Genomic DNA, 21,559 nt, shown 5'->3' with positions numbered 1-21,559 from the left:
CAACAAAAAAAGCTTATTATAAGCTTATTTGATGACCATCTGCCAGCATTGGCCTCTACACGATCCGCAGTTGCGTGTATGTATGCAATCAACGGGTTCAAGCTTCAAAGATGTCTGATCGGTTTGAGCGGAAGATGTACCGACCCTGTATCAGACCCAAATCTCGATTTTTGTTTCTTCCCCCTTTGAGTGTGACTTTGGCCAGGATCGATTCAAGTCACAAAGCTGGTAACCCTAATCTGAGACGATTCATCAAGACTCAAGCTCATCTCTCAATCCTATCAACGATCACTCACCTACCTCATCATCGTACCTCAAAAAACTTTTCATCACAATCCTCCTTGAACCTATCTCGACCTCGATTTCGATTTTCCTCTCACCTGCTTTTCTTCTTCTCATTTAGCTTTCGTCGTTTTTCGAACTATTCTCATGGCTGAATTGGACCTATACGGTGACCTGTATGGCGATGTCGATGATCCTGGTTCTCCTGTTGAACTTTCACCGCAACCTCCACCACCCATAGACGATCAACTCCCAGCCAGCGATATCAAACCCGTGGTGTCATCTGCCTCCATCAAAGGTGAATCGAATGGACCTCAACCGACTACGTTCTCAATTTCCACCTATGAAGATAATTATGCAAACAAGAAATCCGATCACTCTCGAGAAACTGGAACTGAATCCGGCTGGCAGGCACCATCCTCTCGATTACCTCTCTCCCCTGCACTTCAAAGCCCATCGGCGGGAAGCGGCGGCCGGCCCGCTCTATGGGGCGTCAAACCCTCTGATATGCCTGACGAAGGGTCAGTACTTTTCGCTCTCTCCCGCCCTTCGGCGTCTTTTTTTTAGACGAAGGCCCCTCCCTCTCTCCTTTATCAGCTTCCTGATCGTATGGCCATGAAATGGCTCTGTGGAAGCACTCGCGAGGTCACGTCGATGTCAGACAAAGATCGCTTTCGATCTTATCTTAGCTACCGTATCCTAGATTGCCTTAGCTGCTTGATATCTGTCTCGTAGAACGATTAATCTGCTCTAGGCTTGAGATAAATACCTTATACGCGCTTGAATCGTTGATTAATTTGTCAAATTTGCATCTGACGATTTATATTCACTGTATCTACCTGAGCGCCTATCATCTACTGATACTTCCTCCTTGATATACTTCACATAACATTAACACAATACGAAATAATCAATTACGTCTTACTTCACTAAATCGTACAATTACTTAGAAAAATGTTCGTCGGCGGCTTGAATTGGGAGACTTCTGAGGGTTCGTAACTTACAATACAATTATTATTATCATCATGTTTATATATAATAGTCTATATCTGATAACTGACTTAGGAAGAATACTTAATCGTACTTTCGTATATCCTTGATGTCTTTATATATCACTATTACTAATATATTATGATAATTTAAATCGTTTCCTCACACTTTCTGCTTATATAGATGCCTTGAAACAATACTTCACACAATTTGGCGCCGTTGTACACTGTACCATCATGAGAGATCCAACTAATGGTCGCTCTCGAGGATTTGCATTCTTGACTTTCGCCGATCCTGCGGTAGTGAATAAAGTCATGGTCAAAGAACATTTTCTAGATGGAAAACTTGTACGCGAGTCCTTCAATTTTCAAATCTCTTGAGAATATGTCAGGAAGATGGGGCTTCTGAGAAAGATGAGGTATTGCAGATCGATCCCAAGCGTGCTATACCCCGCGGCAGCGGCCCTTTACCAGCCGGACTCCTTACCTCATCGGTAGTGGATAAACGACACTCGGGATCGGAAAGCGCAGCTTCTTTGAGCAACAAATTGTTTTGCAGGGGCATGCCTGAAGATGCAACCCCGCAGAGTAAGTCATGTGTATCCTTTTGGCACTTGATATAATTGTATTCGCTGGGCTACAGTCTGCTCACTACCCTCGTTGGCTTGATTCGCTTGACGGCTTTTAGGCTTCCGTGCCTATTGGGCTCAGTATGGTAATCAGGTCAACATTGAAGAAGCTGTCTTGATGATGGATCGCGATACTAACCGACATCGTGGATTCGGCTTTATCAATCTTGTGACCGGGGACGATGCTGACCAATTGTTGAAGTGTGGTCCTTTTGTCATGGATGGACTTCCCGTAAGTCACAGGCTTTGACTTGGTCGTGACCTCGATCGGTATCAGCTTATCTGAAATTCAATCTCTATCGTCAGCTCGAAGTGAAAAAGAAAGCACCCAGCCGTGCGCGCTATGAGGGACGGGATGACATGCACAAAATGGCCCCGCCCCATGATCGATATGGTGGGTATTCCGGATCCGGTCATCATGATTCACCCTCCTACGGCCAAAGCTCCATGCCAGGCTTCTACAAGAGTTCGATGAGTAATCCAAGCTGGAAACCATGGAATCCTTCCATGATACAGCCTATGGGTGGAGGAATGGGACACAGTCGTGGATCTTACATGGGAGGAATGGGGATGCATGATGATCGAGGAGGACGTGGGATGGCGTATGACGGTCCAGGAGGTATGGGAGGTGGTTATTCGGGTGGCGGAGGCTATCATCGTTCTAATAGCTCAGCGTATGCTCCTGATTGGAGGTCGGGTCCCTCAAGCATGCGATCTGGTCCATCAAGTTCTTATGCTAACTCTTACCATCAACATACTGCTCCACCACCGCCTTCTCTGGGACCAAGTCGCAGTCAAAGATCGTCTCGCAACTATGCGCCTTACTAAGAAAAAGCGATCACTTGATGTAACGGATGAAGCACTTCAGGATAAGCTTAAGCTTTAAATTTGATTCCAATGCTTTTTGTTCCAGTCTCTATCTACGTGTCACTTCATTAAATAGGTAAAACCAAAGGGCAAGTGTGATGGGTTTTTTGATGGTTTAACAATGTATAAAGAATACCCTGACTGTTCCCCCCTTTTTTTGTTATATGCTTTAAATTTCATCTCTTCACGACGTTTGCATTTTTTTCTTATGAATTGAAAATGTTTGTCATGATGATGGTCTAAAAAGTGATTCCGTTGTTATCTGATCAGTGAAGTAAGTTGTAGACAGAAAAAAAAAACAAGAAAATTACTTCCAGGGTGTTTTTTTTCTCATCAAAGAGTTTTAAATCTCCAAGATTATTCCATCGTGATGTGTATAACAATTAGCACATTGAAGTAGTCAGATTGAATATTTCAGTTTCCATTTTTTTGGGATTTCCTTTTACTCAAATCTTCTATATCAAGCCTCAGTCTAAAAATGCTTGCTGCTACCCTTCATCTGTTTGTTGAAATATATGTATGGGATTTGTGGAGAGAAAGATGGGCATATATCGCAATCAACACTTAATCCATTTCATGTTTTGAAAGGAGGTTATCATGATTAAGGATATGATGAGAGAAAGACTCACTGTGAGTGATCTCCACCAGTGTTTCATGAATACTCTGATGTCTTGATATTCTGAGGATCAGACTGGTAAAACTTGATGAGCTTGTTGACCATTTGGTAAAAGACGTCATCGAGGAATATTATCATGTAAACGAATTTATCAATCATCATCCATCTTACCTATCTCTTCAGCTTCAGAGATGTTGGTAACACTTTCATTTGACTCTACCCCTCTATGCAAATGGTTATAGTGGTTCTGCGAAAAATTCATTTGTTAATAGAATGCGTACAAAAACGCTTGTCGAATATCGGTGTTCCTGGATCATTATCGTCCCGTGACTGAGGGCACCTTGAGTGGTATGCATAGGCCCAGACATAGTCTACTGCTATGACCCTTCCATGAACAAATCCTTGTAAAGTTTTGATGATCACGCTGGTAAAAGTCGATAAGCTTGTTGACCACTTGGTAAATCCCGAAGACGTCATCGGCGTCCAGGATTATCCTCGTGATACTCAAAGCTGTTTACCATAAATCGAATCCATCCACCATCATCTCAATCTGGGCGAACTTACTCTTCAAAGCTAAAGACATCGATATCGGCCTACTTTTCCTTGGGATCATCTAAAATTATCTCTCGATGTGATGTTTGTTTATAAACAAATTATACAAAGGAACCAGGTCAGATACATATTCCAGAGTGACCTCAATCATTTATAATCGAATGTGAATAGACTAGCATCTTGAGCCATTTACAACGGTATGTTTTCTGAATACTTTGTCTCACATTCAAAGCTGCGCATTACCAAACTTTTTGCTTCCTCACTTGTAGCGCGATCCGGATACCCTTCACTCGACCATTTCATAGGGAACTGTTCTTAACAATTGATTGTTAAGGAAAGGCTCAACAAAACTACAACAAACCGAGCCTCATCTCCCCGGGGCAGTGTATACCAAGGTCCTGCGAGCTGGGCTTGTGTAATCGGCATAACTTCTTGTGAAGTCCTTCTTTTCTTGATTGAAGCGTTGACCATGCTTAGAAATCAATCAAGGTTGCCTAATTTTTTTAACGTGAGTTGATTCTTCCGACCTGCAGAACTTTTCAAGTCTACTCACAAAACCTCAATCACCCAACAAAACAATCATGACTACTACCTTTCAATTACCTTCATCCAAATTTGTGAGTGATGAACTCCCTTAGTGATTTTCCTCATCACCACTCTAACCTATAAGGATTCGATTGCAATATGTATAGGATATCAACCAAGATGGCGATTTCACGCCATATGATGGAAGATCATTGGCATTTACACCTCGTCATACAGGTCGGATCCCGACTTCTACAACCAGTCAACATCATATTCACCCGTACAGACTGCTAGAACAAGAGCCACCTCGGATGCTCTTGATAGGATCATGTCGACTCAAGCCACTCAATTTTCCGCTTTGTGCAACGTTTGGCGGTCGAAATTATCTTCGGGCCCTCTTGTTCCTTCAATTCCGAAGGAAAATGTACCTGTCATCCGAACTAGAGCCACCTCCATCAAATCCATCAAACTCGTCCAACGCCAACGTGACAAAGGATGGGATAATTAGGCAAAACCATCAAATAAAGCCCAGACTCATTTGATTGCACTTTCAAAAATATCGAGTCTTTGGACTTTTGAGTTTTGATTTCACTTGGTTACTGCAGCTACGTATTTTTATTTTCATGATAGTTCTTCCTTGGTATCTTGTTTTAGGAGATCATTGAATTTTTCTTTCATATTTTTATTTCGGTTGTTTATGTTGTTTCAAGTATGAACATTTGTCAATCCTTTATAAAGATCTTTTTTGCAAGTATGAGCCTTTTTGTAACTCGAATAGTCTTCCTTGTTGTACCATTTTGGCTCGTCTTTTGCATTTTATATCAAAAGATCATTACTTTTGATGATCCTGTGTTATGCCAGTTCATAATGTTTCGCCGATCAGTTTTGCCATTGGGGCACAAACTATCAGATACAAATACTCTCTTTAATCTTTCAAGAAAGGGAAGGGTTTTGTGAAGGAAGATATAATAGGAATCAAAACCGATGCACAATCTATTTGACAATTCGGAACACGGTCTTCATGATTGAGAATAGAACAGTTTTAAAACACACTGAGATAAGTGACTCGCATGATGCATGTGCTTGATGAGCTTTTTGACCAATTGGTAAAAAAACATCATCGAAGATTATTCTTGTGATACTCAATGCTGTTTACCACATATCAAACCAATTTTTTTCATCATCATCATCATTGAAACCGGTATTGGCTATCTCTCCAGGGTCATAGATATCGACGTTGACAATACTTTTACTTGGCTATATCCGACCATGCAATGTTCTTGTTCTTATGTACAGAACACATCGAAAAGATTCAGGTCAAATTTCAAGAATGACTACAGTTCTGTGTAGTCAAAAGGCGATGGATGAGCTACTACGTAAATGTTTAGCTGATGGAAAACGGTCAAAAAAGCGCCAATAAACTTCCGTGTTTGTAAATCCATATTCCCGGGACGGTGTATATCAAAATCCAGGCAGCTAAGCCCGTGTGTCAGTCGGCATAACTTCTTGTAAAGTCATTCGTCCGCGTCCTTGCAAAGGGACAAGGGACAAGGGACGAAGTGCTGAGACGTCAATCAATCTTGTCGAGAAAAATCAACACATATTTTCCTATCTAAACTTCCTCATCATCACAATTCCCACCAATTCTTCACTTTCCTAACAAATCATTTCAACTCTCTAAAAAATTATTCCCAGCTATCCTCAAAACTTTTATAACGTGAGTTAATTTCATCAATGTTTAATTTCATGATAAGGCTGAGCTTATACTTGTAACTTTTGATCAGCAGTCAGCACACTTTTAACCCAATCAAAACAGTTCTACGCTTCCAAAACACAATCATGACATTTGAATTACCTTCATCCAAACTTGTGAGTGATGAACTCCCTTAGTGATTTTCCTCATCACCACTCTAACCTATAAGGATTCGATTGCAATATGCATAGGATATCAACCAAGATGGCGATTTCACGCCATATGATGGAAGATCATTGGCCGAAACATCAATCTATACCTCGTCATACAGGTCGGATCCCGACTTCTACAAGTCAACATTATATTCACCCGTACAGACTGCTAGAACAAGAGCCACCTCGGATGCTCTTGACAGGATCATGTCGACTCAGGCCACTCAACTTTCCGCTTTGTGCAACGTTTGGCGGTCGAGATTCTCTTTGAGCCCTCTTGTTCCTTCGATTCCGAAGGAAAATGTACCTGTCATCCGAACTAGAGCCACCTCTGATGCTCTAGAACGGATTTTGGCGTGTCAATCTCATCAATTGACATTGTTGGGAGCAGTATGGCGGGAGAGATTTCCAACAAATCCACTAAATTCCTCCAACGAAAACGCAATAAATGACAAGATAACTAAGTCAAACCATCAAGATGACATCAAATTTGGAGAGATGATTAAAGATGGATCCAATCAAAGGGATCACGAATTGGAACAGAGGGTTTTTGAATGGATGGATAATTTCCCAGATTATTTTGATTATACAGTCGAAGACATCGAGTATTTGGACTTCTAAGTTTGTTTTTTGATTTCACTTGTTGTAGTTTTTGTTGGTTTCATTTTCTTGTTTGTTCTTCCTTGATTTCTTGTTTTGGCAGTTTTTCCCTTAATTCCAATCTTCTTCTATGTAGCATGCTTCTCTTGTATATTTATAAAGAGGTTTCATTCTCCAGAATTTCTAATATCTAAGTTTATGTGAAAGCTTTTTTTGTAACTCGGATACTTTCCATCTTCATTGGAATTTATTTGTACTGTTTTGGTTCACCTTTTTCATTTTCATATCAAAATAACAACTTTTTTGTGATACGGATATCTACTTCCTGTTTCATCCATTATCCATATCGTGTCGTTTCGATTGTGTTAGATCACAAACTGAGTTGATCTAGGATGTACCACAAGGCTTCCGGTATGGGCTTTTCCAAATGATGATAAACTTCTTGATGTTGTTTGGTATTGATCTTTGACATCATCATAAATGCTCAAGGTGATTTACTTGTATATGAACTTGGTTTTAATCACCCCATTTACCTTTCAAGTATATTTGTGCACGGCTTTCAATAGCAGGCATGTATAGGATCAGAGATTATACTGCATCATTCCCTCAAATCTACAATCATGATTATTATCCAGAGTGGACCTCCTTCACCTGAAAGGGTGACTTGATATGTGTGTCTGCAGTATATGAAACACCGTCAGGGATGTGGTATAAGAACTCCAAACATACAAAGTGTGGATGTTCATTTTGATGGGCTTGTTACATAACACATACATTGACACATACTGCCAAAAGACTATGGGTTAACGTATTAGCCCAAGCTATGGGATTTCTGCCCGTCTGTGAGGCCAAGACGGACCCAGGAATGCCCCAATATAGCATGACAGGAAAGGTGGGGTTTTGGGAAAGTTTTGGTCACATTGCAACAAAATGTGGGTGAACTGAGAGGGGAGTTTTGAGGTGCCAGGATTCAATGTGGGTGATGTGGAAGGCAATTTTTTGGCTCACTAGCGTTAGGTTTTCACCTTTCCAAAATTTGGTTTCTCAAAGATTTTCAGGCTTTATGCTTGATCATGTGTTCTCTCCTGAGTGCTACTGATGTAGTATATTTGTTTGACAGTTCAACTTTCAAGGACATTGGTAATGGTTGCTATATGATCACAAAAGCCATACACTCCCTTACACACCATGCATGGCTCTTTTCATCATGAAAAGTTAATTGGCCACTACTCTGATAAATTTGCAAAATTTAAATTGCAGCCCAGAAATTAGTCATAACATAAATGGTCAGATTGATTACTGACTGATTGAATCCTTCATGCGCCAAGGAGCTGTAAACTCTACTACCAATTCATCATGTCAAAAGACACATTCCTGACAAAGTGAAATAACATGCTACAGATGCATATTTGGCACCTATGCATGCACCAACAGCCCTTTTTTTGTTTTCTTGGTTTTTTCCAAGGTGGGTGAGTAAAATGGGGATTTATCCAGCCAAAAATTCCAAAACCGGGTTATGTGACAGTGGGTGACTATTCAGGGTATTATTTAGGTTTTTTTTTGAAATATGACACCAAAAAGGGGATTGTCTTTGTCACTCACACATATAGGGGCACTCCTGGGTCCTCAAACATGATTACTTATATGTGGGACAAAGTAAACCTTGTAATTTGTTCTGCTTTGGAACATATACAGATCCTTGGTAGGGAATGATGCAGAAGGGAATGAAAAAGGATCCCTGAAGTACACTCTATCCTCAGCCTATATGTAGAACACACAAGTTTGAGGCAAGCTAAACCTTGCAAGGCAAGTGTGGGACTTTGTGAATTAACTTTAGCTTTTCTCATCATTTATCAACACAATCTCTTGCAGATCCTTCTCATCTGTCTTTGTCATATACATGGGTCTTGTTGTTTGTAGAGACAAAGATGGGGATTGCTATATGTATGTATGTGTTAAAGCAATCAAAACTGATACAAAATGATACAAAGTTGGATGTTTCCAAAGGAAGTTTTTGTGATGTAGGATATATTAAATGTCAAATGTGCTTACTGTGAGTAATATAATACAAGTATGCCTTGCAGCCAATTTGGTGAACAATTTGACTGCCACATACAATTTTGAGGTGATACTTGAACCTTGATGACCTTGGTGGACTCTTAGTGAGTAACATCTTCAAGTATCATTGTCAAGTACAGTCCCCTCCAAGTGGTTTATGTAATCATTCAAGTTCTGCAGTGGCAGGGCCGGGGCCTGTTGCAAACCCGATGATTACGGATCCTAGGCGTGGGGACGTGTACAGTCAACTTACAAAAGCTTGACCAATCACAAGCTTTTATTAATTGGCTGTACCAGAACTGTGATAGGTACATACGCAAAACTGTTTACTGCAGAATGGAAAACCTAATCTGTTTGTCATCATGTCAACATGGACCAACTATAGATCTTCAATGTCAGAGACACCAAGCGCACACGTTTTGTGTTGCTCATTCTTCATAAATCTCAACTTCTTCATGCAACTTGCTCAAATTATCCAAGTGAACACTCTAGAAATAATTCAGTTATCTCTAGTTAAATATAATAGATGAGCTACTATATAAAGACAATTATGGCTATTTTCTTCCTTTGTTATGGGGAGGTGACCCTAAAGCTTCAATGGGCATCTGGGCTCTTTGGTCAATAATTTCTCAGGAGGTGTATTTCAAAATCCAGGAGCCTCAGCTGTCTGATCAAGTGGCCTATCTTTCTGTGAACTCATTCTGTGCTTGATTGGTGCTTTGACTTTTGAGAAGGATAAACATGATTTGGATTAAATTTGACCAGAAAATCAATATCCTTGCATATTCAAACTTCTTCATCTTCTCAATCCCTTTGACAAGTTCATCAATTCCTTCGCATATCTTTTTGACTTGCTAAAGAATCCTTCCTAGCTATAAACACAGGTTACATAATGTGAGTTAAATGCATAGAATGTTTGATTTCATGACAATTTGATCTTAGATTTAAACCATGCCAATAGATCATTGTTCATCACATAAAAATTGTGATATTATTAAAAACCCAATGATGAACGTTTGATTACCTTTGCACAAATTTGTGAGTTTTCAGCACCTCTTGAAGATATCTCTAATCATCCATCACACTTATACAGATTTGATAAATTATTTATGTAAGTAGTGCATCCACCAGGATATCAATTCTACACCATACAATGAAAGATCTTTGGCTGATACAACATGCAAGCATAACAAAACACAACAAAATTGTCCACAATTTGTGTTCCCTGATGACCTCAAGGCATTTTGTTGTGTTCTTGCGTTTGGCTGCAACATAACACAACAAAATAAAAACAGAACTCATTGTACTAATTGCACCTAAGAATGATGTAATTTATTTGATTTCAACTCACTAGATTGTGTGGTGATGCCTACAATAACCAATTGAAACCATTCCCAAAAGGGTAAATAGACAGGAAACATAAAAGATGCAACAGTACGCTTTGTTGCATAAAACCTCAGTACCAATAAGTTGCACTGTGACTGGGGAAAAATGCTTGGTTGATCTTTTTCATTTCGTTGTGGAGCATCTGCAATGTCAATTTGAGGGTTGTGATTTTGTTTGGCTGCAAAAAACTCCCAACACAATGTAATTTCTTGCATTGTGCCTTACACGTTGGCTGATATGTCTGAATCCTCAGCTCAATCACTTCATTGGACCTCTAACTTCAGATCAATAACCAAAAATCTATCAAATAATTCATCTCCAAAAATTGTCATCAGGAACAGAGCAACCTCAAACAACCTGCAAAAACTCTTATCACATCAAGATCAACAACTGTCAGCTATAGGCAGAATCTGGTGGTCTAAATTTGCATCAAGTCCCTATATAACATCAAACCCAAAAGAAAAATTACATACAATCAGGAATACAGCTACTCCTGAAGCTCTCACAAGAATTATGGCTAAGCAAGGTCAACATTTATAGGATTTGAAGGAGGTCTGGCATGGAAAATTGTTGACAAGTCCTTCAAAATTGACAAGTCAACCAGCTCAAATTCTGGAGAATACTTTGTCAGACAATGAGTTGCTTGAATATGATCTTGGATTTGAAAATGAAGAGACCAATAGTAAATTTCATCTGAGCATTCTCAAGTGGTTGGATAATCTACCAGTGTTGTTTGCTGATATGGGATTACCAGAAGTGGATTTTGAAGATTTTTTTGAAGACAAAGAGGAGTAAACCATTCATGAATTGCAGGTGAAGGTTTCCAGATGGCTGGGTAATCCTCCAGTGTTTTTTGATGGAAAATCCAGGTGGAGAATTGTCAAAATATCTAGTTTCATTTTGTTTTTGTTTTTGTTTTTATTTTATTTTTATTTTATTTTTATCTATGTAGCACCACATACTTTGAGTACCCTGATAATTGTTTATTCTTATTTTTTTTGGTTTCTTGTGTCAATATTTATCATATTTTGGATTTCTTTCTTCTCTTATAAGTTCTATTCTTCTTGAGTACACTTTTAGGATCAAACACTCAGCCACTACCACAAACTTCCTTCAATCTGACATATATGCTTCCTCTTACATATATGCTTCATCTTAAGTCTGTCCAACTGTTTGTAAGTATGATTTATATTAGTAGATTACCCAAAGCCTGCAGAGGTATCTCTGTGGTGCATTATGAGAGGAAAGAGGAGAGGGTGGTGGTAAAAGCCATGTGGCTTCACAAGGTTTCCATACCACACATGGCTCTAGAGAGGCCTGGGGTGATTGAGCATAAGATTTCACCCAGATTTTCACCCCCATTCTCCTGCTCTCCCCTGCCCGCAGAACCTCTCCTGGCACTCTCCAATCAGTCATGCCCCTTTTCTCTCCCCTTAATTTTTTCTCTAACTTCATATTCAGTTTCAAAACACCCACTTGCCATCCTGGTTCCAGAAACCCTTATCATTTACAGCTTGTTCTCACCTTGTAGGGGGTATCAGGGTAAGGAGCCTGCAGGCTACCTTACAGAATACCCCTCTGAAGTCCCCCCCACACCACATAAAAGGTCTTATTAGGTTTAACATTGTATTTAGATCTTTTATCCACTTATACTGGTATAATGAAAAGTAAGGCATAAGGGTTCCTAGCACAAGACAAACACGTGCAAGGAACAGATCACAAAAGGTGACCTAGCCTCAGTCAGATTTGGGGCACGATGGGCTCGAGTGTACCACCATACAAGTTTATGATCGAGATATCACTATACATATTAGGGGTACACAAACATGAAAACCCGACCTAAAAACCCATGGACAAAACCCATGACAGCCCGATTGTTTTTTGGGTTTTGTCCAACAGGAAAGCGGAAAACCCATGGACAAAACCCAAAAAACAATCAGGTTGTCAAGGGTTTTGTCCATGGGTTTTTAGGTCGGGTGTTCAAGTTTGTGGGAGCACCAAAGAATCGGGGGGAAATTTCTGAGACTCTGGGAATGAGAATTTTCTGAGAGTCTGAGAATACAGCCCCCCGCTATACGCATCATGTAAGCATATTACATGTCCCCGGGCATAAACTCCTTAAAGGGGAATACATAAGGTTATATTCTTGGGATTACCATAGCATGAGACCTTTCACAGCATCTCACTTGAGCTCAGCATCCATCACAAACACCATCCATCCCAATTGGGATGGATAAACCCCGCGTTTCAAAGACTTTGATTACCTGGACGTCGTTCAAATATTATCACCGAGATGATACAAAAAACTCTGCCGCCGAAGGCACCCACGATAACCTCAGCCGAGACTCAAGCTCACCTCACACACCGAAAACATGGTCGTTCCGACCCTCATATCAGCTCACTATCGCATGGTCACCGCCAATGCGCCCTTGCCGACCCCCAGCAATGGAGGCCCGGTAGGCCTCCATTGCCCTGTGTGCACGACGCCCATGAAGTACATGAGGTCGAACGAGGACTCTTGGCTAATTGGGGTGTGATAATGTTTAACTTGTATTAATTGTTCTTTTCTTGATCTTTCGAAACTGACTCCTGCACGCCTTTCATATGAACAGTGCCCAACCCCCAGTAACGAACATAACTGGAAGTGGTGGCGCTGTGACCAGCTCAATCATGAGCTGGCACTCATCAACCTAGGCGCACCGAGGCCCATCATATCCACGCAGTCCGACTGGGGACCTCGAGTGTCTCCGGCAGGTCAGACTCTCCCACCCAAACCACCCCCCAATGCTAAACATTATCATCCGTTTTTGCAAAGACCTCCGGACGATTCCAATTCAACGAATTTACCGGCTTCAAGCACTCACCAATCCACAGCACGCGTACCACGTTCAAAGCCTGAGCTCCAGTGTAAACGTTTTTTTGAGGGGCCAACTGCTCAAAACCATAAGACTAATGGTAACAAAGCATGCCCCTCTCAGTACTGCCGCGGGGTAAGTTTCCATTTCCAGAAGCTCGATCATTCAAAAGCTTACTTTGTGATCCCTCGAATATTTTGCAAGTGCTGCTTGACGTTTGGGTCCCCATCCTGCCGTCAACACCCTCGACCGCCAGCTTCTGCACAACCCCTGCCCGAGGTTCAATCCCATATCAGTGACCTATCAACATTCAATGACGTTCAGATTCAGACGACGATTTCACAACCATCAACCTCCAGTGGGCGTTCGAGACTTCCGGCTTCGGCTGCTAACCCTCATCAGTGGGCGCAGGCAGCAAATACGCTTGGACGCCGATTGGACGGGCAATCTGTGGCGGTCATTCATCAAATTCGTGCCCAAAGAGAACAAGCTGCGGAGGCCCATGCGTCTAGCCTCATTGACGAGAAGCTCATGGCGACCATACACCTATGGGTTAACGCAAGCCAAGCATTTCATTTTAAATTTGTGATGCGTCTGTCCCATACTTACCCACTATTTGTTCAGACCTCTGATATGCAGGCAATTACCGCGAAATTCCCTCAGTGGCCACTCGCGCGTCTAGACCAAAGCCCGCTATTGATGCAGGCTGTGGTCAAAGCTGTTGGTTCCCGATGGAACCAAGCCCTCAGCTTTTGGGATGAGGCCATACATGCCTGGGTTAGAATCAAACGTCTTTCTACGATCATCACCCAGACCTAGAGTTGATGTTTAATTTGTTCGTTTTTTTCCACTTTGGTTAAGCACGACACCCTTGTCAGTTATCCCCATCGATACCGATCTCGAACAATAGTCGTGCGCCTTCAGAATATCACGCTCCCGATTTCAGTGATACCTTCATCAATGCAAGCTCCTGCAATGCAATGGGCGGAAGAATTCCGATCGACTGCGGCTCTCCCACCGATTTACGACATGCCTGTCACTTCTACACCAGCCTCTTCTCAAATCTCTCTGCCTGAATCCACGGTGGCAGTCCCGGAAGGTGTCCACCCTGCCTCTGAGAGCAATCTCAGCAGCCAAGCCACCGCGTTTGCAGATAGCGATGTAGCATCCATGCCGTCCACGGCGATCAAACCGTCACAGGAGCCTGGGAGCGCTCTTCTGTTTCAACCATCAGAACAAATCGAACTCCCGCTCTCACCTATCAGCGAACAAGACCTAAATGATGAAGGGTCAGTACTTCATTCATTTCACACCGAACCCTCAAACGCTTTGTAAACCCCCAAATGCTTTGTAATCAAATTTTCCCGCCGACTTAGAACTTCATCTTCAAACAAATTACAAAAACGGTGGCCTGGCGCAAATGTCCTGGTCTCCACCCTACTCCAATGGCACCAGGAGTCAGTGGAAGGCAACATCACGCAAAAGTGGCTTGCGTGTTGGGGTGGACAGTGGGTATTTCAGTCTGCGACAGTGTATCGGTACAGGTCTTGGATAGACAAGGTCACCTATCCACGGTTCTTTGCAAAGTATGGATCACAACGAGATGCCACTGTTGGTGACGCTCGAATTTTCTACAAGAAAGAATTCAATCAGGTTGCCTCAGTCAAGTCAAAAGGTAAAGTGGTTCAACTATGGTGAAAACCAAAAAAAGGCACAATCTTCTCACTGATGTTCTCCGATCATTTACAATTCTTTGGATGTTCTTAAGTCAATAAACTTGTCAAATAGTGGTTCAGGAATGCGATTGATAGTCGCTTAATTAACAACCAACGTGATCAGAACCTTGGCTAGCTTTAGCATCGCTTGTGTTTGAAAGACTCATCCTTTGCAAAAATATTTTTGATCAATGCTACCTTTCGGTTGGGCGTAATCATGTCCATCATGATCGTGAGTAGGAGTGACATCTCAAACGTGCTAAAGCACGGGTGAGATACGATGCCCCTGAGGGTCCAACCGAGAGAGAGGTCACCTCGTGTAAATTCCATGAAATGGAAATGAGAGCAATTGAAATGAATGCAAGGTAATGTTTATCGAAGAAACATCATAGGCCACAGTACATTCTTTGATCATCCTTTGGATTGGATCTCCGGCCTTCCGCAAAACGAGGGTACCCATCATGTTTAGCTCATCATTCCACCCATATCACGTTGACCACTTGACCTTTTTCAGCAACCATGTCATGATGCATGACCTGCGTAAAGAAAGGAAGGATGTCAGAATCGCAATCTCACGTCTGCCGCCGAGCTGCTGACGTGAATCGAAAGAAACCTCACTTGAGCAATGAACTGTTAAGAATGCAGAGCTTGCAAGAGGAAGATTGGGCATTAAAGGGGGGATAATGTTATGAACTGGTTCTATTTCACTTGAGTGACATATTCACATTACATGTCACAAGCTCGAGAACCATCTTATAGTTGTAGATACATTGCCTGTACAGATTTTCCCTCATCCGACAATCCACATAGGAAGACTGGTAATAGATACAAATCCTCACCAGAACTCCCTTGACCCTCGTCGCCGAAAACCCCCAAGTCTGTCCATAACAAGCAGCCCTTTTTGATGTGAGTCACCTCCGCTAATGGGGGACTGAAATGTGCAAAGCGGTAAGTGATTGCAAAATCAACTAGCTTCTTCGCCTAAGTCAGATGCAACGATAACAACAACCAGGTCAGTAAACTCCATTCGATTACCACCAAGGGGGGCGAGAGAGAGGGACACAACATGAAAATCACCTTAGGATCAAATATCTTATGTTCGGCGTCTACAGTAAGGTGCCATTGCTCTTCTTCATCGGTGAGATTGTCAACAAGTGTGAGAGACACGTTGACCACCTTCCCGATGCCACTGATGGTGGCCTTCCCAGCAATCTCTTTTGGGTCTGGCGCCGCGGAGCATATCTCACTCTGAGTTAGCGGGCTGTGTTTGATGAAGGCTTCGCGTGACACAGGATTCACTCCAAAGGGACCAGACAAGTGTACCGTGCGATCACGACAGAGCAAATCGTTTTCCATAGAAAGCGACAGGGATTCCACGGAGACACTGAGCGGTTCGCCTTCTCCATCCTTGAGCACAAGGTTGGTTGGGGTCATATGATGTGAGAGTGCGTCTTCCCCAGGGTGGACACGGACCGGCTGTTTGACGAAAGGAAAGATTGGTCAGTGTAAGGGGAAGAACAAGAAGAGATGCTTAAATTGGGCTTACATCGCCGGTTGTGCGTAGGATCGCGCTTAACACTGCAGTGTAAGAAATCGGAATGGGCATAGTGAGTAGCTGAGGCCAAGTAATCTTTGCTTGTCGAAGTGATTGATTTAACATTGGCCACGCAAGTTATCACCTATATATACCTGCGTGGTGGCTGGAACAGAGCGAGCACACGAGCGACAAGGATGTGAGTACCCCAAGACTGTTGACAAGGGTCATATAGGAGGCAAGGGTCCACTCTAAGGCGTCCCTTTGCACAAGGGTGTGCCCATTTAGATTTTGAGGCAGAGGACCCTTCTCTGGCTGTCAATTGATTGCAGCCCAGGCGCTTGATGACACCTGGCGATCTTTGGAATGCAATTGCTTTATCCATTCTGAATGACACCAGATAAACGTGGGACACCATTCATTTCACATTACATGGGACTATCAGAGTATGGTCAAGAAAGTAAAGTTCGTAAATATCTAAATCGGTTAAATCGGTCTCCACATCATTTCAAAACCCCTTCGCCCAAAAATTCCATACCTTTCCTTTTGTCAAGCTTTTTAGTCAACCACATGTTTCTTAAGTAGATCATCTCTTCCAAAAATAGGTTGTATAAAAGTGGGTGCATGTTTCGGCACATGGAGGCATAGCCACCAAACCAGATGTTCGTCAGTTCGGCCGCGGACGCATTGAAAATCCACCGGCCCCCCTCCTGAATGTCCGGGAAAAGATGCGGATCCGTGAAGAGCTTGCAGAATTCGTCCGAATCGGCATGTGAACGGTGGTGGAATGGGTCAACGGGTATAACTGTTCCAAGAAATTGACTTCGTTCGGTATCTCCAGAGTAGATGTGTTCAGTTAAGCGGCAGGCGTTGTCATAAAAAACCACCTCAGGAAGACCTTGAGGGAATGTTTCCTCAAGGAAGTCCTGTGTGTGCAGTTCGATGACCCAGAGAAACATCAGGCGTCACCCCAACTGGAGTATGAGTCCACTACCAAGACTTACCTTCACCGCACTGACCGATTCAGCGTTAAAGAATGTCTTTCTAGCCAGAATGATGCCACACGGGCCCACTATCAACTGCTCGTTGTGTGTCCGACACCGTGTCAAGAGGTATTTCCCTGCAGCCTTTGATTGGCCACCATCACGTGCGTTCTCGTGGGCTTGTTGCGACTCGTCAGCTTGTCGCAGCGAGTCTAGATCTTCGAACTCTGCAGTTTCAGGGTTAAGGTGACAGGTTGGGTCGGTGGGAAGATTGGTTCCCGGCCTATTCAGAATTGATGTAAGAGAAAAGTTGCCTGTGACCCTTTTTTTAAAGGCTGCCCAAACTTTGATGTGGTCTTCGGAATCGCAAGTGTCCTGTCCAGGTTCGCACGTCTTGGGACAAGGTTGTGCGCGGCATCGGTGTCCAAGAAGTGAGAAGTGGTGTGGGCAGTACCGGTCGTTTATGTTGTCCAGCCTGCGGGTGCAAGGACCCTCAGGCATAGGCTGGCCCAAAGTACGAGCGATTTCGCGTAGTTGATCGGTTGATGCACTGCACCTCCAGTGCCCCATCGTGACACCATCGGTGACTACGGCCCTAATGGCTGGGAGAGGTCATCAAGTCAGTCATTGCCCGCCGAGTGATCAGATGACGTACATTTCCAATACTCTTCACCAGTTTTGGGGTCTATGCTGTCCGGTAATACACGGACGCAGCTTGAACAAAAGTGATCGCGATACTTCGTGCCTTCCAGGAGTAACAGGTCTAGATGGGATTCAATCGCAGCTTCAAATCTGAGGTTGTCGGTGCCGGTGGAGCTGACAACTAGACGGGTTCCACGCCGATCGGCGTGCTTCATCAGAGAGTGAAGGATGAGGCTGTTGCGGCACTCTTCCTCAGACATTGACGGACTAAACATCTGGCCTGGTGAAAACGTGGACGTTGGCATGTCATCTACAAAGATTGTGTTGAACCAATTGACGAGGTTGAAATGTGATACACTAGAGGGAAAGAACTGAGTCAGTTTGTGTCTAAGATTTGCCGGTCGAAACAAAATTTGACATACTGGCCTAGCATCTGTAGCACTCGGAACGTGTAGGCCAAACGGGATGACATATAATAGTGGCAATGGATGTGGAGATAATCTTTGTTTCGGCCCATGTCCGGCGTGTAATAGTATCTTTCAGCGCCTCGCGTGTAGAAGCTGGGTTTATACATGGTTTCGCATGCAGGATCTGATAAGGTAAGAAGCACACGTCAGAGAACTGTTTCGCGTGGGTGCCCTGCACTTCGCCAACGGATCATCTTACTGGAGCAATTGAGTGTGACAGTTTGAACTGTGTGCACACCATCGAGGTCGTGTAGATAGCCGTTGATGCGTGAATGCACGTGTAAGGCGTAAGAATGATTGGGTGTGCATATGATACACTTGGTGAGAGGAGATCGTAAGAATCTTTCGGGCAACTGAGTGGTTTGTTGTTGTACGCCAAAGTCGCGGATAAGAGCCTGAGGGTTGATTCGGCATTCGCGAAGGACGGGGTATGACAGTCGCCAAAGCTCTTGCATTTGATTGTGTGCGGTAGGAACGGATAGTGCAGTGTCGAAGAACGGTGCAAATGGAAAGCGTGCTGGTGAGAGACGTAGCGATTCCCCCGCTACATGTTCGACTTCCGCCGCCAGAGTTGCAAAGCACACAAAGTCGCCTACTGTGAGGGTCGCCGAAAGATGAGGATATTGCGTGATGAGTTCCAGGGTGAAATCACGTAGGAGCATGATGGGTACTTGGAATTGATCACTCGCAGTTTAAAGAAGGATATGGGGAGAGGTTTGATCGACGGATATGGACATGGCGGCCATGTCACTGGTAGGGACATGAACCGACCACGATCCAGCCCAGTAATGATTTAAGTGGTTGAACGTTTGGCAAAAGGGTTTTCCTCACCTAACGGCAAGTCAGAAAGCGACAAAATATGAGAGTCATTTACATACATCATTTCCGGTTTAAGGCCATACCTCATGGGTATGGACGGGTTTCCCAGATTCTCAGACGAGTCTCAGCCTGTCCCCCGCTTCTTCGGTCTACCGAAGTTGTGTACCCCTATTACAACTCTATCTTAAGTTGTAGGGCCCAGTTTGATTTATCTGCTAGGGGTAAAAAAATATCCAAAGGCTTAGGTGTTTCTGATGAAGAGCCCAAGTGACCAAAGAGGAAAGATGAGAGGGAAAAACAAGTTTCCAGCAGTCATACATGGGTGATTCATTTGTGCAGAATCCAGAGATACATAGTAGGTTGCTTCAGGGATGTGCTTAAACTTAAAGGATTTCAAACAAAGCTCAAGTCAAGCGCAAATGTTGATTCTCATAGGGTTTTAACCCATACTTGCCTCGGAACCTATGGGTTAAGGTAATTAAATAGGTGAATTTCCTTAGCAGCGGGGCTTGTTGTGCATACCCTGTTTATACGTGCCTTTGCATTGATATTTTGCATGACATAAGCTGCTTGATTCCAGCACAGAAGGATATTTGCATCCGATTCCCATCATTCAATGTGTCAATGTGTATCAATTTTAAAAAGGTTCTTCGCTGATGGCAGGCATTAAAAAAGCTTCAACAAACTTTTTTTGACCTGGATCCATACCCTCAAAGCACGGGTGTATATCAAGATCCAGGGCTTTAAGCTTGTTTTACATCTGGCTTCTTGTGAAGTCGTTCGGTGCCTGCTTGAAGCTCTTAAGCTTGTTTGTCATCCGGCTTCTTTTGAAGTCGTTCGGTGCCTGATTGAAGCTTTGCCCTAATGAAGGCACCAGGAACAGCATCGTGATAAACTCAATTTGAATCAAAGTCGTGAAGAGAATTGATATATTTGAGCTTCCTCATCCTCAAAGTCCCCTTTACAATTCCTTCAATTCCTTCTTGAATCAATTTGACTTCCTAAAAAATTCTACCTAGCTATCAACACAATCTCAATAACGTGAGTTGAATGTATAGTGTCCAGTTCTTAACTTCATGACAACTAACCTTGGATTCAATTTGTTTGATCAGCAACACCTTTACCCCCAAAACCTTGATCACGTCACCGAACAAAAAATGACTACTTACTACCAACCTTCTTCAAACTTCGTGAGTGATGATCTCACCTTGATCTTTTTTGTGATGAATCCTGTTAATTTCGAATAACTTTGCTATTAGTGCATCAACAGCGAGGACGGGGAATCCATCACATACGAGGAAAGATTCCTAGTTGATCCATCTGAATCATCTGATCATTCATCATCAAGCTTCGATTCATCTACCACAAAATCACCAATTGCTTCACCCATCAATTTCAACGTTCCGAGAACTAGAGCGACCTCTGATGCTCTAGAGAAGATCATGGCCCGTCAGACCCAACAGCTCTCGGCCGTATGTGAAGAGTGGCGTTTGAAATTCTCATCAAGCCCGTTGATCCCTATGGCACCAAAACCCCGGACTAGAGCTACATCCGATGCTCTTGAACGGCTCTTGGCGCGCCAATCTCTTCAAATGGCCGCATTAGGAGAAAGCTGGCGAGCAAAATTTTCTTCAAGCCCATCGAAGTCGTCAGAAGACAGATTTGTAGATGTATCTGAAGATGGCGATGATGAAAGGGATCATGAATCGGAAATGAGGGTTTCTGAATGGTTGGATCATCTTCCAGATTCGTTTGATGAGATGTGGTTAGCCGAAGAGGGATCTGAAGAGATGTCTGAAGATGAAGATGGTTTTGAAGATGGATATCTGGAAACTTATCACGAGTTAGAGATGAGGGTTTTCAAGTGGTTAGAAAATTTTCCAGATTCTTTTGATGAGATGTCCGAAGTGATTTAGTTTTTTAGTTTTTTTTTTCAATCTCATTCTTCCTTCTTGTTATACAAATTGTTTTATTTATTTATTTTCCTAATCCTGATCTTCTTGAAGTATTATTTTGTCTTGGATATTTTGTGAAGTTTCTTTCAGTTTCCAAAGTTGAAATTCTTCATGAAAGATTTTTGTAGATTTTTGTAACTTTGATAATTCTTGGAAAACTTTTCTTTTGATTTTGTTGAG

At 42.8% G+C, this 21,559-nt stretch overlaps 9 protein-coding genes across 9 annotated transcripts; 6 read left to right on the top strand and 3 right to left on the bottom strand.

The window, feature by feature from the left end:
- Positions 1-215: 215 nt before the first annotated feature.
- Positions 216-1,436, top strand: MELLADRAFT_70638 (uncharacterized protein; the record flags this gene model as incomplete). Its single annotated transcript, XM_007404684.1, has 1 exon — positions 216-1,436. The coding sequence occupies one exon, from the start codon at positions 430-432 to the stop codon at positions 847-849; it is 420 nt and encodes a 139-aa protein (XP_007404746.1).
- Positions 1,437-1,508: 72 nt separating this feature from the next.
- Positions 1,509-2,728, top strand: MELLADRAFT_59068 (uncharacterized protein; the record flags this gene model as incomplete). The annotated part of the gene is made up of 4 exons (XM_007404685.1): positions 1,509-1,619; positions 1,664-1,859; positions 1,960-2,132; positions 2,207-2,728. The coding sequence occupies 4 exons, from the start codon at positions 1,509-1,511 to the stop codon at positions 2,726-2,728; spliced, it is 1,002 nt and encodes a 333-aa protein (XP_007404747.1).
- A 1,788-nt stretch (positions 2,729-4,516) lies between these two features.
- Positions 4,517-5,002, top strand: MELLADRAFT_101783 (uncharacterized protein; the record flags this gene model as incomplete). Its single annotated transcript, XM_007404686.1, has 2 exons — positions 4,517-4,552; positions 4,628-5,002. 2 exons carry the CDS (start codon positions 4,517-4,519, stop codon positions 5,000-5,002), a joined length of 411 nt encoding a protein of 136 aa, XP_007404748.1.
- A 1,297-nt stretch (positions 5,003-6,299) lies between these two features.
- Positions 6,300-6,986, top strand: MELLADRAFT_59067 (uncharacterized protein; the record flags this gene model as incomplete). The annotated part of the gene is made up of 2 exons (XM_007404687.1): positions 6,300-6,329; positions 6,405-6,986. 2 exons carry the CDS (start codon positions 6,300-6,302, stop codon positions 6,984-6,986), a joined length of 612 nt encoding a protein of 203 aa, XP_007404749.1.
- A 6,809-nt stretch (positions 6,987-13,795) lies between these two features.
- MELLADRAFT_89085 (uncharacterized protein) lies at positions 13,796-14,962 on the top strand (the record flags this gene model as incomplete). The annotated part of the gene is made up of 4 exons (XM_007404688.1): positions 13,796-13,849; positions 13,904-14,041; positions 14,126-14,553; positions 14,641-14,962. 4 exons carry the CDS (start codon positions 13,796-13,798, stop codon positions 14,960-14,962), a joined length of 942 nt encoding a protein of 313 aa, XP_007404750.1.
- Positions 14,963-15,960: 998 nt separating this feature from the next.
- MELLADRAFT_59065 (uncharacterized protein) lies at positions 15,961-16,585 on the bottom strand (the record flags this gene model as incomplete). The annotated part of the gene is made up of 2 exons (XM_007404266.1): positions 15,961-16,455; positions 16,526-16,585. 2 exons carry the CDS (start codon positions 16,583-16,585, stop codon positions 15,961-15,963), a joined length of 555 nt encoding a protein of 184 aa, XP_007404328.1.
- A 320-nt stretch (positions 16,586-16,905) lies between these two features.
- Positions 16,906-18,063, bottom strand: MELLADRAFT_70637 (uncharacterized protein; the record flags this gene model as incomplete). The annotated part of the gene is made up of 2 exons (XM_007404265.1): positions 16,906-17,439; positions 17,518-18,063. 2 exons carry the CDS (start codon positions 17,995-17,997, stop codon positions 17,017-17,019), a joined length of 903 nt encoding a protein of 300 aa, XP_007404327.1.
- Positions 18,064-18,421: 358 nt separating this feature from the next.
- MELLADRAFT_115059 (uncharacterized protein) lies at positions 18,422-19,267 on the bottom strand (the record flags this gene model as incomplete). The annotated part of the gene is made up of 3 exons (XM_007404264.1): positions 18,422-18,490; positions 18,557-18,729; positions 18,805-19,267. The coding sequence occupies 3 exons, from the start codon at positions 19,265-19,267 to the stop codon at positions 18,449-18,451; spliced, it is 678 nt and encodes a 225-aa protein (XP_007404326.1).
- A 1,314-nt stretch (positions 19,268-20,581) lies between these two features.
- Positions 20,582-21,340, top strand: MELLADRAFT_59064 (uncharacterized protein; the record flags this gene model as incomplete). Its single annotated transcript, XM_007404689.1, has 2 exons — positions 20,582-20,614; positions 20,684-21,340. The coding sequence occupies 2 exons, from the start codon at positions 20,582-20,584 to the stop codon at positions 21,338-21,340; spliced, it is 690 nt and encodes a 229-aa protein (XP_007404751.1).
- Positions 21,341-21,559: the final 219 nt, after the last annotated feature.

Source organism: Melampsora larici-populina (genome assembly GCF_000204055.1).
Source record: "Melampsora larici-populina 98AG31 unplaced genomic scaffold MELLAscaffold_2, whole genome shotgun sequence".
In the NCBI taxonomy this organism is placed as follows: Eukaryota; Fungi; Basidiomycota; class Pucciniomycetes; order Pucciniales; family Melampsoraceae; genus Melampsora; species Melampsora laricis-populina.
The sequence above is the reverse complement of the archived record's forward strand: the minus strand, read 5'-3'. Positions and strand labels throughout refer to the sequence as shown.